At 31.3% G+C, this 22,011-nt stretch overlaps 2 protein-coding genes across 2 annotated transcripts; both read right to left on the bottom strand.

Annotated features, from left to right (window-relative positions):
• Positions 1-915: 915 nt before the first annotated feature.
• On the bottom strand, positions 916-17,698 carry LOC129966226 (uncharacterized). Its single transcript, XM_056080640.1, has 4 exons — positions 17,414-17,698; positions 8,246-9,403; positions 6,528-6,977; positions 916-1,095 (listed from the first exon to the last, which is right to left on the bottom strand). Exons 1-4 carry the CDS (start codon positions 17,696-17,698, stop codon positions 916-918), a joined length of 2,073 nt encoding a protein of 690 aa, XP_055936615.1.
• A 1,862-nt stretch (positions 17,699-19,560) lies between these two features.
• Positions 19,561-20,079, bottom strand: LOC129966225 (histone H2A-like). The gene has a single exon (XM_056080638.1). The coding sequence runs from the start codon at positions 20,077-20,079 to the stop codon at positions 19,561-19,563; it is 519 nt and encodes a 172-aa protein (XP_055936613.1).
• Positions 20,080-22,011: the final 1,932 nt, after the last annotated feature.

The raw sequence follows: 22,011 nt of genomic DNA, 5'->3' as shown, positions 1-22,011 counted from the left end.
AATTTTAAGCAATTGCGGCACCTTAATATAATGTAATATTTCAACCAATTTTTTAAATATTGTTTTTGAAGCTAAAAGACAACTTTTCCACACTGTTAACAAACTAAAATCTAAAAAAAAAAAATTAAGGCCATTTTCGTTCCACTCTATTATACAGCCTTCAAAGATATCCTGAAGAGAGGAAAATGCTCTGAAATAATCTTCAATACACAACTAAAAGATTTCTATTGCGGAAGTAAGAATCATGTAGACACAGAATCCTTGAATCATCAAGGCATATATAAATGAGACGAATATCAAATTTCACGAAAAATATGACTTTCAGAAGAATCTGAGTGAAATGTGTGACAAAGCTGGTTATGATTTATTAAGCAAAAACAGAATTAGTCCCAAAACAACACACCAAAATGAGAACACATGAAAATGGAGCAGTACGTTTAAGGTTAAAGAAGGCCGAAAGGCTGGATAAAGGGAAATGGAGTATTTTTCTACAAGAAAACAAGTCATACAGATAGTGAAAACAAAACTTAGATGTACATAAAGATCAGAACATTAAGAAACAAACACAAGCATACAGATCACAGCCATGGTGCTTAGAGTATAGCAATAGAGCTCGCCTCATGATCAACACTGCAAAGAGAAAATTCCATCTTCGTGTGATTACTTTTCCCTTTGCAAGAGCTACATCCTTTTTAAGAAATCTTCTTGAAGACTCCATATATATAGGGTCCAAATAGAGATATTGCCATAATGCTTGTTTTTTCCAGGACCTTTCTCTTTTCCGCTGAGATCGGAGATCATTGACCTGGCATGTATTTAGCATCCATTAAAAATATGCGCGAATTTCTCTTTACAATAATTATTCCTATATTACAGGTAAACAGTATAAGAATTCCATAAGAATACCTTGCTTTGTCAGGATCCCTTCTTCGGCTCCTTGCGACATTGACTTTTCCGTAAGCTAATTAAACCTTTGATAAGACAAGGTTTTATTCCAGAGAAAGCATTAAACAGAATGTGAAGAACAAAATGCACACCATCCCTAAAAAAGTATTCCAGCTCTGATTTCAATAATAGCAGAACCAATAAGGTTACCTAAAAGAAATTATTGAAAAACTATATATCCTAATATAAATATTTATTTTTATCTCTAAAGTCAATTATTTTTTTAAAGTTCATACATCATGTATTTCATCGAAAGACATTTTTAGTGTCCAGTACTCAGAATTTTTTTAATTCAGGAAAAATGATTTGATAATAGCAAAACACACGAGAAATAATAAAAACATAATAATAAATTTAAGAAATATTAATGATTTTGATATTTTTTCAAGTTATTTGCGAAGGCGTAAGGCGCGAGCAAATTTATTCATATTTTAAGTGCTCTGTTTAAGATCAAAGGGAATTATAGAGATACGTTTTTAAAAAACTGCCGACGATGCTTTCTTTTTATTGAAATTCTTTAGTATTTGGCACCAAATTCAATAAAAGGAGAAAGTGCTTAAAATGTTAAAAAAAAATTGTAATTGCTCATTAAAAGAGATAATATAAAATAAACAAGACCTGACTTGACTTTTAATTATATGTCTTATATATATTCGATATTTCAATAAATACTTATATAAAAGAAATAAGCCTATAATTTAAGTCTTTAAGTAGCCTTAGGTAAGATATTTAAGTACTATTTGATCGTAGCTTGTGAATTTTGTAAAATCTTTTAATACTTGTTAAATGAAATTCAATAAAAAAAATTAGACGCAGGATTTGTTTTTCTGTTGATGAACCCTTTTTACAATTCATTCAAAAGAATTTTCAGGGTATATAATACGAAATCTTCAAGTGTGTGTGCGTGTGTGTGTGTGTGTGTGTGTGCGTGTGTGTGTGTGTGCGCGTGTGTGTGTGTGTGTGTGTGTGCGTGTGTGTGTGTGTGCGTGTGTGTGTGTGTGTGTGTGTGTGTGTGTGTGTGTGTGTGTGTGTGTGTGTGTGTGTGTGTGTGTGTGTGTGTGTGTGTGTGTGTGTATTGACATTATTAATTTCCAGAATCAAGCAAATAAAATGTTAATATTATATTTAATATAATATTAGCATTTTAATATAATACTAACAATATTAACATTTAATATAATATTAACATTTTTAATATAATATTATTTTTATTTCCAAATTATCTAGGAAATACCATTGGCCTCCAGAAGGTTTCAGAGAATGGAAAGTAATGATTTTAGAAGACATTAAAACAAAATTTAATGCAGACAACGTTAGAACTAAAGAACGAGGAATTTATTTCAACAAAGCTTTGAAAAAAGAAATAAAAAATTTAAAAGAGAGGTTTGTTATTACAGTAATAGATAAATCGGCAAATAATCTGGGTTTAATTTGTAAATATTATTATAAAGAACTTCTAACTACTGAATATAACTCTAATTCAACTTACAAATTTATTAGCATTGGGAAAAAAGAATTGGATAAAAGGATGCTAGCTTTCGCTAAAAAAACTAAAATCAAAACTTGCTCTTTAAACTACCCTTACCTCTTCCCAACAATAAAATTTCATAAAAAACCAATAAATTTTAGGTTCGTAACTTGTAGCACCGGTAGTTACAATTACTATACGGGAAAACATTTCTTTAAATACTTAAAAATTGTCCTAAATGAAATTAAAGATGAAGATAATTTTATTATCAATAGTAACAAAGATATTTTGGACTTTCTAAGAGATAACAATATTAATAAGCTTAATACTTAGGATTTTGAAAATTTATACACTAATCTACCTCATGAAAAGTTAATAGATGTCTGTACTAATATTTATGAGGAATATTTAAATAGAGATATTATTACAAAAACTAATTGGTTAGAGTTATGTAAATTTAATATTAAAGAAAACTATGTTTTTAAAGGAATAAATTTTTATAAACAAGAAAAAGGAATTCCAATGGGAACAGCTTTTTCAAGTGCGTTAGCCAATATTTTCCTACATTATTATGAAAAAGAAATAATTAAACTTAACTTAATAATAGGCTGGAGATATATTGATGACTTAATTTTGTTAAATGTAGATAATCCTAATGATATTATTAATTGTTACACAAATGATTTAGTTTTAACTCAAACAAACGAAAATCAACTTAAAGCTAATTATTTAGATTTAAATATAGAAATTGATAATGGAAAAACTTTGATAGGTATTTATGATAAAAGGGAGGAATTTAACTTTAAAATAATTAAACTTTGTAACTACCATTCTAATTTAAACTCTAAAATTTTCAAAAATTTGATATTTTTACAATTTAACAGGATTAAAAAAATTTGCAATAATAAAAGTTCTTATATTTTAGCAACAAACAATCTCATTAAAAACTTAACTATCAACGAATTTCCCAAAAACTTTTGCAATATAGAAGTTTTGATAAGAGAAGGTCTGTTTAATTTCTGACTTCCTCCAGTTGGTTAGCTTTGAGTTTTAACACAATAGATGGCGCTTCAAGTTTTATGACGATGCATTATGACGAAACGTGGTAGGCGTATATAGCTTTAAACGTGGAAAAATTAAAATTTAATTTAGTTTAACAAAGTGCATCTACAATAGCAAGTTTTAACCTCAAGTAGTTTGCTTCGGATTTGTATTTTCAATTTGTGAGTATTTTGCCTTTTGTTTATTACTTTTTGGTTCTATTTTCATGTATTTTGTGGTTTGATTTGCTGTGGTCTTATTTGGATTGTTTTTTTTTTTTTTGCAAATGTTTTTACTTGTTTTAATCTTGTGATACTAATTTATCTCCAAAACCTCAATTTTCTGGGATTTTCGGGTCACGAGGGGTCAGTTTGTTGGACGAAAGTCAGACCCCTCACAGAAAAAATCCCTGGTTTGAATCCTTGCCTGAGGGTGACCCTTGAGAAAGTCTTCGGGCCGGATTCATTTAATCTTTCTTTTTGATTCTTTGGCTGTTAACTTAATATTTATTTCTAATTTTAATTTGGTTAAGTTCATTTGTGTTTTAGCTGTAGCAGCATTAGCGCTCTCTAAATACAATGTTTATTTTATATTTTATTATATAGATTCAGAAAATTTATAAAGGTGTCTTTGCACATTGTTTATTTATGGATTGATAGTTTCTTAATATTATATTTCATATTTATAATGTTAAATGTGCATTATTTATTCAAAAGTTCTTTATCCTTTTTTAACAAAATTTTTAAAAAACTGTCTTCTTTTAAATAAAATTAATATTTGAACTCATTTAATAAAAACTTTCAAACAAATTAATTTAAATTTTGTTTTAAAACTTTTACTAATTAGGGAATGTTTTTCTCAAGTTTTAAGAGTTCTTGAAATATATTTTTTTTTCTTAGTTAAATCTCTTAAACATGCTGTCAGTAATCGAGAGAAACATTTGGCTTTTTAAAAAAAATTTTTACTTCAATCTCAATCAAGAATGGAAAGTAAATTTTAAAAACAAAAATTCTTCCGGGAAGTAACACAGCAATTAGAGGCCTCATTGTAATCACAAAAGAAGTTATTTTCTTGTTTTAGACAGTGTATAAACAGTCACGAGACTCTTTTAATGACAAGAGTTGAAGTAGTGAAAAAAAAATTACTTTTCTAAAAATTAAACTGTGGTTTTACTTTCTGTTTAGCGGAAACTCATTAAGAACAAAATTTAACTCCTTGTTGTTATTTCTTGTGGGTTCTTTCAGATGGGATCTAACTTTTAAAAGTCAAGTGGATTTTTTTATTTATTTTAATTTAAATCATTTCAAAATGTATTACTTTTCTTTTTTAAGCGATAAATGGATTTAAATTTGATACAAACTTAACCCTTCGGAACATGGAATTAAAAAAAATCCTCATTATTAGATGATTTCTGAAAAAACTATAGATTTTGAGATTGTAAAGCAACCAAATACTCTCAAGTAATGGTGCACGACAAAATAAAGTATATTTATTTTATACAGTCGTCTTTGGTGACCAGTTGGTTCACCAGAATCAGAGGTTGCTAAAATTTTCAAGTAAATATTTTATGTATCTTTCTCTAAATTATTTATTTAACAACATGAATTTAAATTTAAATTTAAATTCTGTCTCAGAGTATTGTTATTTTATCATACTAATCTAGAAGTCTTACTTCTTTCTGTTCATTGTGGTTTGCATTCCACTAATCTACATTCAGATATGTATGATTGCAACACAGGAAAAAACAGCAAATTTTTAAAGAATGATAGTTTTAAATTTTTTCATAATTACTTGACTGAAGTTAAACCATCTTGGTAAATTACGAAAGAAAAATTATTAAAGGCATGCTTTATATTAAAAGTTATTTATTCTACTAGTTATAGAAATTGAAATCATACAAAAATATCATATTAAACAAAATTCTTCTTCCTTAATTCTGAACAATAAAAAAATCACGCGATTAAACTTTTGATAAAACAATGAAAAGGATTTGTGTTTCTTTACCAAAATGGAAATGTTATAAATATTGTTGTAAAATTTAATTAATGATATTTGAATGCAGCAAATTTACTCCCGAAAGACGTAAGCTTAGAAATTGCCTACTAAAAAACAATATAGCTTGGCCTCCTCATTTATCTGCCTTTGCACAGAACAAATCATCTTTCCTTTCCTTTCGTACATATATTAATAATATTATTTCCCGTATCATTTAGACTTCTTTTCTGTGTGTTTGCATATATATTTTTATGTTTTACGAATTTGTATTTTGAATATTTCATTATCATTTGATTATGCTTCTCCATTGTATAATCTTATTTACTGTATGATTTCGTTAGTATGTGAGCAATTCTGTTTTATTCTTTGTTTGTATTTGTGTACTTTCATGTTTCCTCCGGGGGGGGGGGGTTCAATTTGTGCCTGTGTCCTTTATATTTCAAATTCATTCCACTATCAACTGAGTACTGACTTAAGTTTGTAAGCATTGTGGTATATTTGTTGGCACAAGCAGTTATATCTAGAAACTCAAAAAAATCCTTAATAAGGTTTCATTTTTAAAAAAATTTTAATCGCTCCAAGTTGTTTATTATTATTCTCCCAATAGCATGTGTGGTATATTTGGTAGCTTTCAGCCAAGAAATCTGTGCTGTAGATAGCAATATACATGTACACGCAAGCATATAAAGGATTTTCGTTTATTATTAGCATACTAGATGCTTTGGGGATCAGTTGGTTCACTGCGGATAAGGGTTATATTTAAGTTCAGGTTGGCTGGTTGGTTGGTTGGTTGGTTTTTTTGGCGCAAGAGCCATATTTGGCTATGCTGCGCCAAACAAATGGTGGAAGAAAAGAGCAAAATATTAAAACATTCTAAAATATAAAAAAGCTATCAACATTAATATTATATGTGAAGTATGTACAATGCTTAGTATATTTAGGTGAAATATTGCTGCGAGAAAAATGAAACAAAACCAGGTAAAATTTCAAAACATAACATTAAAAAGTTTTATATATAGGAATAAAAGCGAATGGTTTTTAAAAATTTAAAGATATTTGGGTGGTATTCCTCACCCACCAGGTCTTTCAAAGTTAATGACGATGACTTAAAGAAAAGTGAGCGAGAGGGATTAAAAGATGGACACTCGATTAAAATATGATTTATGGTAAAATCCACATGACATGCAGGGCACTTTGGTGCCGCCTCACCAAAAATGAGATTTTTATGTGTGTAGCGAGTATGCCCTATACGGAGGCGAGTCAACTTAACATCCACCTCGCGTATAGGGTGATTAGGCCACAGTCCAATATATGGTTTGACAGAATGAAGTTCATTCTGGATCTGCAGGTCCCATGTTTTTTGCCAGGTAAAATAGATGTGTTTATTAAGGGCCTTCCTAACATCACTGTAAGGAAGACCTTGGTTCAAGGGCGACACTGCAGATTTTGCAGCAGAATCCGCCTCTTCGTTGCCAGAAATGCCTACATGACTCGGCACCCAACAAAAGGTAATATTACAACCCTTTTTCTGAAATTGTTGTAAATGGTATAAAATTTTGAAAGCCTCGGGGTGTATTCTATTGTTGTAGTGGGACAGAGTTTCTAAAGCGCTCATGCTATCTTTATAAATAACTAGCCGCCTTTGGCGACCAGCCGGTTCGCCAATCTTAATGTTCGTTAAAATTTTAATAATTAAATATTTTATGCAATTTCTACTTTAATAGCTTCTTCATCAAAATATTTTAAAACTTCAAATTTTGATTATCATATAATTCATTCATAATATTATAAAGGCCTTCAGTCATAACGTAATATGTATCTCTCTCATTTTCTGTTAGCACCCGTAGAATTTATGCTTTAAATTAAAGTGGAAAGAATTTATCTTCAATTAATATAATAATATTTTTTACTGAAACAAAGCATTTTTTTATAATCTGATTACTGAAAATAGAGTCACTCAGCGTTTAAACTTTATGGGCACTAAAGAATATTTTTTTAAATTTATGTAATATCTCAAGAGTTGGTCAACAAATTTTTCTTAGATTCATTATGAGCAGATCGATTCATTAAAAATGTTTAAATTTAAATGCATCAAACACTAAGAAAATAAAACGAATCGTTTAAAATAAACGGTTGAAAACAGGTTTTAAAAAAAACTACTTAAAAAACGTTGTACTTAAAACTATAAGCATATACATGTTGTCATGGCAACAATCAGAACAGAATGCGCATGCGTGAATTTTCTTCGCCGGTTACGTAACGCAAATACGTGATTTTTTCTACGCCAGTTGGGGTAACGCTATGCGGATTAGAAATTTTTAATTTCCTTTATTCTGTTTTATTTTAATTCAAAAGTACTTCAGAATGAATCTGAAAGATTGATTCATTAACAATGTTTAATTTTAAATGCATCAAACATTAAGAAAATAAGCAGAACCGATTGAAATAATCCGCCGAAAAATTTTAACCCTAGCCTCATTACTGTTGGGAGAAAAAAAACAACGGAAGCCTTTCTCGTTTGGCGCTGGGGATAATGGAAGATTTTTTTTGGCGGAAAAGTTGGCGGTGGGGAAAATGGAAGATTCTTTTGGCGGGAAAGTTAGTTTTTAATTAATAATTAAAATTCTAATTAAAATTTCAAAAAAAGGGACCCCAGGTGCACATTCCCGACCTCTAAGGTATACATGTACCAAATTTGATAGCTGTATGTCAAATGACCTGGCCTGTAGAGCGCCAACACACACACACACACACACATTGAGCTTTATTATAAGTATAGATATAGATATAGATTACATTATGCTGAGTATCAGGTGATATTTCCTGAAGAGCACAGGAAATGGCCACTAACTCAGCGGTATATACAGAGTTATATTTATGCAGCCGATAGCTCAAAGTATGAGACAGAGTGACAATACCACAACCGACATATTCCTCCGATTTTGAGTCATCTGTAAAAAATGGTAGGTGGGAAGAATACAAACAGCGATGGCTAGAAAATAGTTGTTGGAAAACCACAGGCGGAGTCACTGATTTATCAAATTTATGAAATGGATTCAAGAATGAAAATTGCGGAACATCCCAGGGATGAATGCAAAAGTAATCAACAGATTTGATATTAACATTGTTGAGGTCCAATTCCTGCAGAAGCATTTTGACTCTCTCACAAAATGGAAGAACATGATAGGGTCGAGCGTCATAAATTCTTCGAAGACTAGCCGGAAGATCAATTTTACACAAAGGATGGTTCGGCACAGTCTGCACACGGAAAAAATATAATATAGATATTTTTTTCCGTCTTAAATCAAGAGGTAGCTGGTGACAAATATTATACAGACTTTCTACGGGTGAAGTTCTAAAGGCGCCTGAAGAGATTCGTAGAGCGCTATGATGAATGGTATCCAGCCTGTATAAAACACTACGGCGAGCCGATCCATACACCATGCATCCATAATCTAGACGATAAAGAATGACTGTCTCATAAATACGAAGAAGGGAGGTTCGATCGGCTCCCCACCATGTCTTGGAGAGTATTTTTAAAATGTTTAGAGATTGTTCACATTTCTTCTTCAAGTGTAAAACATGTGGAAGGAAGGTGAGCTTGTGATCGAAAATCACTCCCAAAAGACGTAATTCTTTAGAAATAGGAATAGGAACATTTCGGATATGAATGTTCGGATCAAAGTGAATATTTCTTTTCCTGCAGAAATGGATGCACCGACTTTTATCGGCAGATATAGTGTGTCCATTATTGTCGCACCACGTTACCAACTTGTTAACTGCATTTTGCAGCTGTTGCTCAATTAACAACATGCTCTCACCTTGACAAGAAATTTGAAGGTCATCAACATATAAACTTCCATGAATAGATGGTGGCAAGGTATTTAAAATCTGACTAAGATGAAGGATGAATAGTGTGACGCTGAGGACGCTTCCTTGCGGGACACCCTCAGCCTGGATAAAATTATCAGAATAAAAATTACTCATGCGAACACGAAACTTTCTACGAGATAAAAAGTTTTTTAAAAATATTGGTAAATTACCTCTAAAACCGAAGGTAAAGAGAGTAGAAAGTATGCCATGTCTCCATGTGCGGTCATAAGCATTAAGTTCAGTCAAATCGTTTAGATATAATTTCTGGTCATGATTCCATCAAATCGGCAAGCATTAAAGTCATATCATTTTAAATGACTTGCAAATATTCTATTTATTAAGGCGCTGAATATCTTTCTAATATCGACCTATTCCATGTCAACATATAATTATTAAAATCGGAACTTCCGGTTCATCTAATTTCTAACTTTCGTGGCACAAAAACCTCATTTTTTATTCTTCTAGTGAACTGAGCTGATATTAAACAAAATCCTTCTTTTACAATTTTCAATAATGAAAAAAAATTATGATTAAATATTTGATGAAATACTGAAAACGGTTAAATTAAGCAAATATATATATATATATATATATATATATATATATATATATATATATATATATATATATATATATATACAAAAGTATTAAAATCAAGTTAATAAGAAAATAAAAAAAACGAATAAAAATTAAACCAAAAAAAGTATAAAAAAGAATCCGGCCTGAAGACTTTTTCAAGGGTCACCCTTAGGCAAGGTTTCAAAGAAAGGGATTTTTTCTGTGAAGGAAATGCAGACATTTCTCTAATAATGATTCCTCGTGACCCGAAAATCCCCTCAAATTTTCAAACTATTTCTTACTTTAGATTGGTTACTTATATATATATATATATAATATACTTAAAATATCGCCAAAATTTAGGTAACTTTTAAGCGATTGTTTAATTGGTAACACTAAAAGGACAGTTTTTTTTTTATTTTAAAATGATATGAAATTTATTTTTGTGCAATAATAATGTTTTTGGAAGTTATCTCTTATAAAAACCAAAATTGGTAACTGCATGTCAAAAAGAGCCTGTAGAGCACACACAAGTTAGACCATTGGATTTTCGCATATTCATCCTTATTAGAAATAGAGATATTACTTTATACAGCGATGAAATATAGCATCACAGCTACTATTTACCTATGAAGGATCAATGGACAGTCAAGTATTTTAAACTGTAGACAATGCACACACCCATTTGCACACAATTAATTTCTGATTCTTATGAGGTAACTTAAAACTTGTCGCCTATCGTGTCAATGCTCAGTGTTTATTTTTCAAACTCTAGCACAGACTGGATAAACAAGATTTTACCTGGTACTACCGAAAAGAACATTCATTTTTTTATATGAACATATGTTTATTTCACATTGTCGCAGTTGCATTACTCTCTCTTCTCTTTTGAATAATAGATGGCGATATCTAATTAGGTACGCATCCCATTGAGCATTGCGATTGTAAATAAGATGTGATGCTGTTCTGTTGAGATGTGTGCGCGTTAATGTCTTATGTTGTCTTCGTGTTTTGTGTTTGTATTGTGTGAAATGTGATCATTAAAGATATGTTCACGAAAACATCGATGCTCTTGCTTCCACTGCACGGATCATAATGATCTTCATTCCACCAAAATCTATGTTTCTTGATGGGCCGCGGTGGCCTGGTGGTAAGGTCTCGGCTGCGGAACCGGAGGGTTTCAGGTTCGTGACCCGATTCCACCGAAGATCCGTCGTGTAAGGGGGTCTGTTGCACGTTAAATCCGTCTTGACCAAACGTCCTCCCGCTGGTGTGGTGTGGTGTGGTGTGGAGAGGGGGGTGCCAGCTCAGGTGTCGTCCTCGTCATCTGACCGCGGTTCAAAAGTACGAGGTCCGTCCCAAAATAGCCCTAGTGTTGCTTCAAACGGGACTTTAATATAGCCAAACCAAACCAAACTATGTTTCTTGATCGAATGATCAAGGAACATAGATGAATGATGATTCCTTATCTTGAACCATGAATTCTAGATTTGGCCTATTCCTTTTCTTTGTAGAAAGTGGTTACTCACACTGAAAAGTACTTTCGAATATGAAAATAATTTCATAATCCAAATGATAAGTGAATATTTCTAAAAGCATCCAAACTTTACTAAATTTTGTCTTGAAATACGAACAGAAATGGATAATGATTATCTTTATATTCACGTACTAGATATTCTATAATTATAAGGAAAATCAAAGGAACAAACTAAAACCTTTCTCCAAAGAATTTCAAACTCGTTAATTCATTTAAAACTCACTCTTATAGTTAAAAGTGTTTTTCAACGTATTTTTGATTCGATGCTATTTTCCTAAATTTGATTTGTTCATGCTGTATTCTGAAGGATGCTGTAAATCCTTTTTCAGCAGTTATATTTGTATCAGTTGATTTACCTGGCTGCATTTACGCAATATAACTTGTAATCGGCTATCAATAAATGTTATGGTTTGTTATTAATGATTATGAACTCTTAGGAATTCTAAAATCTTATTTACAAAATATTTATTTAAAATTTTGTTGCATTCTGTTTTGTTAGCTCTGAAAATATTTGTTGTAAGTCGAGATTTTGGCACACATTACACTATACTCAAGAAACAACTAAAGAGAAGAGAAAATAATGATATTGATATGACAGCTATTACATACTAGTAGAATGCACTATTTATAAATAAAATCTGAATCAGTTTGATTTAAAACTAGTGTATTCATATAACTGTTAATGCAAGTATTCATGGAAGTGTTAAACAGCTTATCTTTATAAAAAATGCTAATATATATCGCATATACATGTGTCCATTTGTAAGTTCGCAATGAAATAAGAAAATAAAATTCAACTAATTTTTAATTCTATAAAAATATTATTTAATTAAAAATGGTACAAAATCGTGGTACTACTTCATAATGGCTTCAGAAAACATTCCATCACAAAAATAAGAATTTTAAAACATATAGGAATTTTTTCATTGTATTTTCATTGACATTTAATTGTCATAATTTTTTTTCTCTTTTTATCAGTTCTTAATGATATTTTTACTTTTGCTTTACAATAATACAATTCATTATTGTATTAAAATTCAAATGAACTTCATTATAATGGAAACATATTTTCCTGTGTTTGTCTTCTATCTTGGATAAACTAGGTATCTTGATTTTTTCTTTCATATTAAATAAGTTTTTTTCATAAAGTAATAATTTTTTTATTTTAGTTTTTTTAGTTTTGTTTTAATAACAGACAGATAATGATCAATTTTAAAAAGAATGGAAGCAGGCATTTTTTTATAATATATTCATTTTTATGAACTACTACTCTTTTCTCTAATATAAATAGATGAAAAAATATTTTATTCGTCGTTAAACTTCTACTGATATTCTGTTTTTGTTGTTTTTTTTGTTTGCTTTTTTTTCTGTCACAATATTATAACTTATATTATTTGCTGAAGCAATGAAAGAAAAATTCTAATATCTTTCAAAAATTTATGAATTCTTTATGATATTGTACAAGAAACTACAAATTTATTACTATATTGTTACGAATCTGTGATGCGGCTTCCCAGCATAGTTGGTTCCATAGGAGATCCCAGAGCTTGGCGACAAACTTGGTAACCATTTGGCGACTTGGCGACTTTGGCTCCAAAATAGATTATACCCGAAACATCGAAAATTTTCCCGATCCGTCCAGTAGGAACCGAGTTACGCCTCGAACGTTCCTGATTGGTTGAGAGGCTTCTAGCCCCGCCTCCTGAGACCTATAAAAGGAGCTGCAACTGCCGGGGAGTAGGGTGAATTGAGGAGTCGTGAACTAGATCTGAGAATTGTAGTCGTGGACCAGTGGAGACGAAGAGTAGTAGGTGAACCAGATCGGAGAGTAGTCGGAAACGATACTAAAGAACTGGCCTTCCAGAGATAAGCGGAGCAGCGACGGAGTGAAGCTAGTGCTGAACTAAGCTGTGTTCTACTGTCTGCAGTAGAGTCTGTTGTATGTTGCCCGTCTCGGCTGAAAATAATCGTCTTCTGTGCTGTATATAGTTGTCGTCTTTGTGCTGTCCTGTGTGTCTTCGTGTAAATAAACGTCGTTGTTTTATTTTCTACTGCCGCCTGGTGATTGAGCGTTCTTCACACCATATAACTTCCACTATCCAAACGAACCCCGGAAATTCCGTAACAATATTTATTATCTTTTCCATTTTACGGCCGTATTTCGATTTAATAAGCAAATTACAAGATTAATTGATATATGATCATTTTTCTTTCAGACTGAAGCTCAAATTTTTGAAAAAAAATATTTGATATATAAGCATATAAATTATCACAATGAACATAGTTAAATATAAGACTTCTAAAATTGTCTATATAAATTTGAAATTTAAAAATATTTTGATTGGAGCCCCATTAGCACCAAACTAAGCATAAACTATTTTATTAAAATTCTTCGCCTGCTGTAATCTCAAAGAAACAACTGATCGCTAATATTTTGTAATATGAACTTCCCATTCTTTAGACATAAATTTCATTTCTGATTATCTCTACCGAAGTTAAAACCCATGAAAATAGAAAATGATAGTGAAATCCTTATATATTCCTTTAATGCTGAATGCTAAGTCGGTGCATTTACATTTCTGTTCTAAATAAAGCAAATAAATTGTTTTTAGGAAACTTGCAGAAGGGATAATTTAAAATAAAATATGCATTTCCAGATTAGTAAATTTTAATCAAATGCAAAGGAATCATAAATTAATGCTAGATCCTCTAGAAAAATATGAATCTCAATACAAAATTATCATAAAAAAATAAAGAAAACTTAATTATGTCTGGAATTACCTCACAGTATCTTTTAATTTAAAATGAGCAAAAGTATTATTTATGTAATGCAGGCAAACTAAATCAATGAAAATTTATGTTTTAAAATTTATTCTCAATAAAAGTAAAAATTCTTAGAAATTATAAATACTCCATTTAAAGTTAATGATAATCTGCTGTTTCGGTTATCTTAATTATGCTTTCTCAAAATAATTTTTCTGCGAGATATTTAATTTTAATTTTAACTTAATTAACATAAACTTCTGCGAATGAAAGGAAAGTGTACGAAGAAGTTTTGCAGTTAAATATTTGTTCAATTATAAGAATTTATTAATTTCTTTAGACAATGCAGCTTTTTTTATAGAGAAGTAAACTGACGTCGTTAACAATGCAGTAGCACAGAATGACAAAATTTCGCTTTATAATTCAAGACAACGTTTTTCTCGTAAAAAATGCAGGAATTCTTCTCTAGATTTCGGAGTATTTTCAGAAGAAAATACAAAAGCAGCATTTGGATGTCGGAAGGGTTTTATAAACATTTTTTAAAAAGAAAAATACTTGCATTAAAAATGAACTTTTTGCTCTGCCTAGTAATATTCTTGCAGAATATTTTTTTTTCTTTTTCTGAGAAATATAATTTTTATGTCGTCGTTTTTGAAAACCAAAATAAGAAATTATAACTTTAATTAAAATGTAAAGGAATGTAATGTAAGGAATGTAAAGGAAAGAAATAGAAAATGGTTAATGTCCATGAAAAATCTGTTTTTATTTCCATTGTAATATCAATTTATTTCTGATTAATAAAAATATTTAAAATAATTGTATATTCCAATGCAACGAAGATTTTAATCGGATGAAATTTCCTTTTTTATCTTAAACTGCCAAAAGCAAGTGATTTGTAAATTTTTCTGCACTGGAGAATCTTAGTTTCACTGCTAATATGGTGAAATAGTGAAAATGGGGGAGGGGTGAGCCCCTGAGTGAAACACTCTGAGGCTCAATACATTGAAAATCATTTCGCTCCATGAGAAAAATTAACTTAATATCCTGATTATAAACAAATGAAAAATAATTTCTATTAAAGCCTTTATACAATAAAACTAATTTTGACTCCTCTTTTATTTTTAATTAAATAAAAATACATCTGTTTTGAGCTTTTATTTGTATGGAAAACTTAATAAATGAAAAATGAATTAAATAATTTATATACAATTTTTATTATATTCAAAATCTGATCCAGCACAGGTATAACAGAACAACGCAGGGCAATTCCAAAAAAATACATCTAATGCATAGTTACCTAAACATGTTGGAGAGAATTCGTCAGAGTTAGACATTATATTCTGTGTGCAAATACCGATATTTGGCGGAGTGCTTTAATTCGTGCTTTTAATCAAATTCCAACGTCAAGTTAGAAATATATTTATTGCAATATCACATTAAAAATAAGTTAGAGATCTGGGAAAGTAAATGCATGAAAAAAAGTGTGCTCACACAATATCCTGTCACATATTGATATCCTCACTGGAACACAGCAAAGCAATATATAATTTGGCTTACATTTTTTTTATTTCAATATCATATATCTAAAGTTTTTTTTTTACTTATAGTTTATAGAACACTTATAGTTTATCAGTTGGATTGCGAAACATGCATTTAATAGCATAATATAAAGTCATCATCCATGGATTCATGAGTCATCTACTCGGCAGAAGAAAATCATCTGATTGAGCTGTTTTAAATCAAGTTTAGATTGGTCGTCCATTTACAAGCAATAAAACTCAGGGAGTTTGATATCATTTGCAGAATCTAATTTGTATAAATCCAGTTTTTCCACGATTGCTTTCATAAAAGCAGGATAATTACAATTTGATACCGAAATATAAGAAAATGGTTTGTGATTAACATATCACCCATCACATTAAATATTGTTACAAGCCTGTAATACTGCTTCCCAGCATGATTAGTTCTATCATTGGAAAGACCGATGTGCAATCATCTGTATTGGATGCTGCTCGGATGCTGAGCCAGTAATCCCAGATCTTGGAGGCGAATTTGGCGACTTAGGCGACAAAATAGATAATGCTGGAAACTTCGAGAATTTTAACGATCCATCCAATAAGAACTGAGATACTCCTGATTGGGTCAGAAGGTTCTCTGCCCGCCTTTCGGAAACTATAAAAGGACGGCAGTCTCAAGCTGAATCGAATCGCAGTCGGAATCCTAGTTATAGTCAAATATCGAGTCTTCGAGAGGATAGCGTAGAGACCCGGCACCGATATGTTCCTCATGCAGAATACCAGACTCGGTTTATCATATTTTAACAAACTGTCTCGATTTCAATCCCTTTCGTTTATATTTTTTGGTGCTACTGATATAGATCTGAAAGAATTGTTGGAGGAAAGGCTCTGCTACAGTTGTTTGCTTTCCTTATACATATTGAATTTTTATCAAAAATTTAATTCATAATTTGGCCTTTTCTGTGTTTGAGATGTTTATATGAATTTTAGATTTCATTTGAAATTTTAATATTGTGCTATTTTTATTCCTTATTCTTCGCTTTTTAACATTTGTTTCATGTTTATCTTGCATCGTAGCGTGTGTGTTTAAGAATTTTACATACATGGTTTTACGTTTTTAATCAAATGTATGGCACAGCTTAGTCAGATATGGCTCTTGTGCCACTAAAATTCAAATTCAAATTCGAGAGGTTAGCGAAGCAACGGCGGAGTGCCAGCGTTGTGTTGAGCCCAAACTATTGCTGAACTGGGCTGTGTGCCGAGTCCTGTTGGGTATTGTGGAAGCAGCATCAAGTTGTGCGTGGATTAGCAACGCACAACTTGTAAAATTTCAAATTTTCCGATAGATGACGCTGTTAGGGTTCACATTGTCTGGAGGTATGCGAATTACTTATGCTTGATATGCGCAAGGCAGACATAGCTGCCATAAAAATGCAGAGCACCAGCTCTTTGCCTGGATGCTTCATCGTGACTCTGACTAAGAAGGATCGAGCTCTGCTCTTGAAGCGTATTTTTACTGTGTACTTACAGCTATCAGGAAGTTTCGTACATTAAAATCCATAAAATCGGGTTCCGATAACCACAAATGTTCTGCGAAAAATGATTGCTAAATTCGAAGAGACTGGTTCATTTGACGTGAAATGGGGCAGATGAAGGAAACCAATTTCGGCTACGGCAGTGGATGATGTGGCTATAGCATTATAAGAACACACTAACAATGATGTTGGAATCATCAGTGCTCAGCACCGATCCACGCGTTGCGTTAAGTCCTACGGAACATCTTGCACTGTTATCCGTATAAGATAACTCATGTGCAACAGTTGCTGCCTGCTGAATTGGAAGCACGTCTTTTGCACTAAGATTCCTTGCCCAGATGGAAGTAACAATCAATAGCCATGGAACATTCTGTGGTCTGACGAACCTCACTTCCATTTTCACGGTTCTGTAAATGCGATAAATTGCAGGATATGGGTACCGAGAATTCGTTCCAGCTACAGCCATTACATCTTCGGTCTGAAAAGGTCACTGTGCGGTGCGGAACAACGGAAGCATTTATGGTCGATCCGTTTGTGTCATGAAAATTTCAAGAAATAAAAAATGATCCAAATGAAAATCAATGTTTTTTTAGAACATTCAATACAATAGATTTTCGAAATATCGGCGGCTCGAACAAATGACTAGGTGAAGTCTGGAACAGAAGTTCGCAAATGTTTGCTTTCTGCAAAATATCTGTTCCAATTTTCTTGACCTCTGTTTCAATTGTTACTCTTAAATCTTCCAATACTGAAGGCTATGTGAGATAGATACACTGTGCCTTTCAGACGTCCCCATAAGAAAAGTCGCATGGGTTAAGATCAGGCGAGTAAGGTGGCCATTCTATACCTTTGCATTTTCTCATTACGGAATCCAACCCCATCAATCTATCGTGAAAATGTTCCACTAAGTGATCGAAGTTTTACTGAGCAAAATCTTACATAAACTATTAATCATTTATCTTGTTTATGCCATGCAAGAATGAGATGACACCGTCATTCAACACATCAAAATAAGCTTTACCGGTGACATTTTTGATAAAAAATACTGGTCCAATGACATCTTTGGCTGATAACGCACGTCAAACTATGAGCCTAAATTGCGGAACTGGCCGAATTATTGGATGATGAAGATGTTCAGTGGCTCAGAACCTCTAGATCTGTTTGTTAACATATCTTTGGATTTTGAAATGAGCCTCGTCACTGAACTAGATCCGACCAAAATCAAATTCCCCACATTTAACTTTATTAATTATCGTGCCTGCTCAATCAAACATCCTTAAACCATCCAAATCGGTCGATGGTGATTGATTTGAATTTCGTAAGAGAACAGAGCCGCATAAGAATTTGCATATTCACTTACAGAAGGGCTATCAATGGTTGCCACAAATTCCCATAGTCACCTCGGGAAGCTTCCATGTTGTGCAATCGTAGTATGTATCGTAATTTGGTATACAAACTACCTGATTCGTAACTAACGTTCTTCGTGTAATTAGACTGTGATGCTATATTCGGAGACACCACATGTTATGTATCAAAATACTAGTGTTGACGTGTTCTACCCGAATTTGCAAATATTAGACACTGCATATCTTGTCTGTACAGTATTTAGAATATCGATCAACAAGATCATACAAATGTCGTAAAATCTATACGTTGTTGTTACTTACGGTACTTGTCATTGATAAGCCAGCGATTTAATCCGAGTTTGTGCAATATCTTCTGAGGTAAAAGACCACTGACCAGAAAACTGATTTTTAGCTCATATTGAGGTGACGCTCACACATTCTTTTGCGCAACCCCTTTTTACCCCTAACACTGGGTGAACTGCAACCATGCCCGAACCAGGGCTCGAAACCGGAACACACAACTCATGGGAAAGACGCACTACCCCTGGGCCAGGACACCGGCTAAAACATATAAATGCTAATAATATACAACAATAATTTTAACTTATTGCTTTAAAAAAACAAAATTGGTACATGTACTTATTTTACAATCTTTATTTTGAATCTTATAGAAATTGAAGCTTAATATGTCTTAAAGGTAGCAAACTGTTTTAAATGAAACTCAAAAAAAATATTAACTTTCAGAGCATTAGAATGAATTAAATATATGAGATAAATTTTACCTCATCAAGTAATTGAATAAATATAGATTTACTGATGTTGCACTTAAAAATAGTAAAGAAATTATATGTGCTTAAATGGTAGAAATTTACTAATGAATTTTATTTGTTTTTTAAATACAAACAACCTAATTTAAATGTTAAAATCCTATTATTATTAATTTAAATAATAGGCAATGCCACTGTCAATTTTATTAAACTTCTTAACAACAAACAACCCTTGCATATATTTTGAGTAATTCTTCACTTGTTTCGGTACCTTCTGTAGTTTGTTCTCCTGTTTTAAGACTACTTTTCCTCGCGTGTTCTCCTATTTTGAGATCTTTCATCATTTGTTCAGTTACTCTGGTATCTTTTCTGATTTGTTCGCGTATTCTAACTTTATCGATTAGTTGTGTAATTTCTGCATCACTTGAAATGGCTTGCAACATATCCTCTAAGGTCACAGTAAGGATACCGCGTCTACCACTTGTTTTGGCAGCGTTTTCAGACAATTCCAAGATTTCAACAGCGATGTATTCCAAGACGCCTGTCAGAAAAATGGCGGCTTCGGATCTGACAGCACCGCCGGGAAATTTACTTTCCAAAAGCTCATGGATCTTCTGTACTGGAAACCGCTTTGTATTATAGATATTTAACTTTCTCCCGCCAAGCGCAGAAAGTCTTATCTTCTTGACTGCATGATCCTTGGCTGGTTTCGGTCTTTTCTTTGATTGTACCATTACAGGAACGTTCTGTATAAATGAAAGTCATTAAATATGTTTAGCATATTTTTTTTCAATTACAAATATCCACTTTTAAAAAATATTTTTACTTCTAAAGAGTTTGAATATTTATTGTTCAAATTCTTTAGATCAGAAGAACGACAAAAGAAGCAACAGAAAATTTTAGTTGGATAAAAGCAAAGAACTTATTTGTCTTATCAACGATATTACTATCTGATATGTCCTTTTTTGGTTCAAACATGAAAAAAAATCGCTTTATAATAAATAATAGTTTTTATAATAAACATAAAAACTTCTACAAAAAATAATCTTATAACTTTAAACTAGCAATTCTTGTGTATATATAAATTTACTTCGTGTATCTCGGAAACAGAAATAACAATTTGGATCAAATTTTATATTTAGATAAGGTTTTTCTTTTTAAGTTTATCTATACATACAAAATATACTATATACACATTTTACACTCACAAAAATTTATTATTAAATATTTGCATGTGACTATACAGGACCTGCATAATCGTATCAGAAATGGAGTCGTTGTCAGGGCTTCGGAATCCCATGAATTTTTCTAATGTTCAATCCCGTATTTGAAATTCAATTAGAACTCACTTTAAACCAGCCGCAGTATAGGACTGTATTCATGATTTTACAAAAAAAACAAAAGAAATAAAAAAACTGCCTAGCAAAGCTTGGTCTCCCAAGTACTGAACGTATAAATGAGAAATTTTCTTTACTATTTTACAAAAAGTTCCTCCTTATAATCTTTTTACTTGAAATTCGTTAATGTCATTATTAATAAATGTAGATCAGGCATTCGGAAGTTATTTTTCAATGATTCTAAAAGAATTTTAGAACGAAATCCTATTTTTTATCTTCTATTTTTACTATAGTTTGATAATTTCCCAAAATTTAAGTTATATTGCATCAGAATTTGAAATGGAAGGGAAAACTATTGATAACGAATTAATTGAAATTTCATTTACACAGAATATGATATTCATTTCAAACCTGCTTGTAGTTTTTTCCCAATTATGTGCCATGCATATTCTCATTAAACCTGAAAAATAACTAAATTGTTTCCAGTATTCACTATGTAAATATAAAATGTTTCAAACACCGTTGTAATTATTTTGATAACAACATATAGTAAACTTTTAAAAACCCATTTTTTTTTCCTACTCATGGCATATTAAAATATTTTTAGAACTGAAATTGGCTTAAGAAAAAAATTCATTTAGATTATTATATAAATCTAATTAGACTTATTAATAAATTTGGTTAATTAATAATTAAGAAAGAAATCAAGAAATATCATTTTGTGTCTATTTCTATCTTGATGAAAAATTTCTCAGAACTTATGCCAACTTACGTAATATGATACAAAGACTGGTAAATTTGGTGGGAAGCATACTTCTCACCAAGAAGAAAAAGTTAACTGACCAAGACTTCGAAATAAACTACTTTTTAAGAGATATTAAATTAAATCATAGAATTATTCAGAATCATTCATTTTTGAAGGACATTTCGGAAGACTTAATAATGAAACACTAACCTGATCTGAATAATTCATTCAATATACGAAGCGTAATAATTTTACGTCCGTGGCTGAGAGTCTTTTAAATAAGTAGCTGAGAGTCTCTAACAATCAAATTAGATCATGAATTAAAAGCTTTTGAAATGCATCCCTATGCTTAATTAAACTGTCTTATCAGAGGATAAATCTTTGAATTTAAGATATATTATTTCATCTTTTCTTTTTTAATCCATTTGTAACTCTCCAAGATTGTAGAATTCCAAGTGTTTAAAAGTAAAAAGAAACAAAAAGTGTAAATTATGAATTATCTTCAGAATACAAAATTAAATTAACTAGCAGTAGCAATTATTTACAAAATTCGCATCAAAACACTGTATTGCACTTATTGAGTT

The sequence above is a fragment of the Argiope bruennichi genome, chromosome 4, assembly GCF_947563725.1.
Source record: "Argiope bruennichi chromosome 4, qqArgBrue1.1, whole genome shotgun sequence".
Taxonomy (NCBI): domain Eukaryota; kingdom Metazoa; phylum Arthropoda; class Arachnida; order Araneae; family Araneidae; genus Argiope; species Argiope bruennichi.
This window is presented reverse-complemented; position numbering and strand designations above follow the sequence as displayed.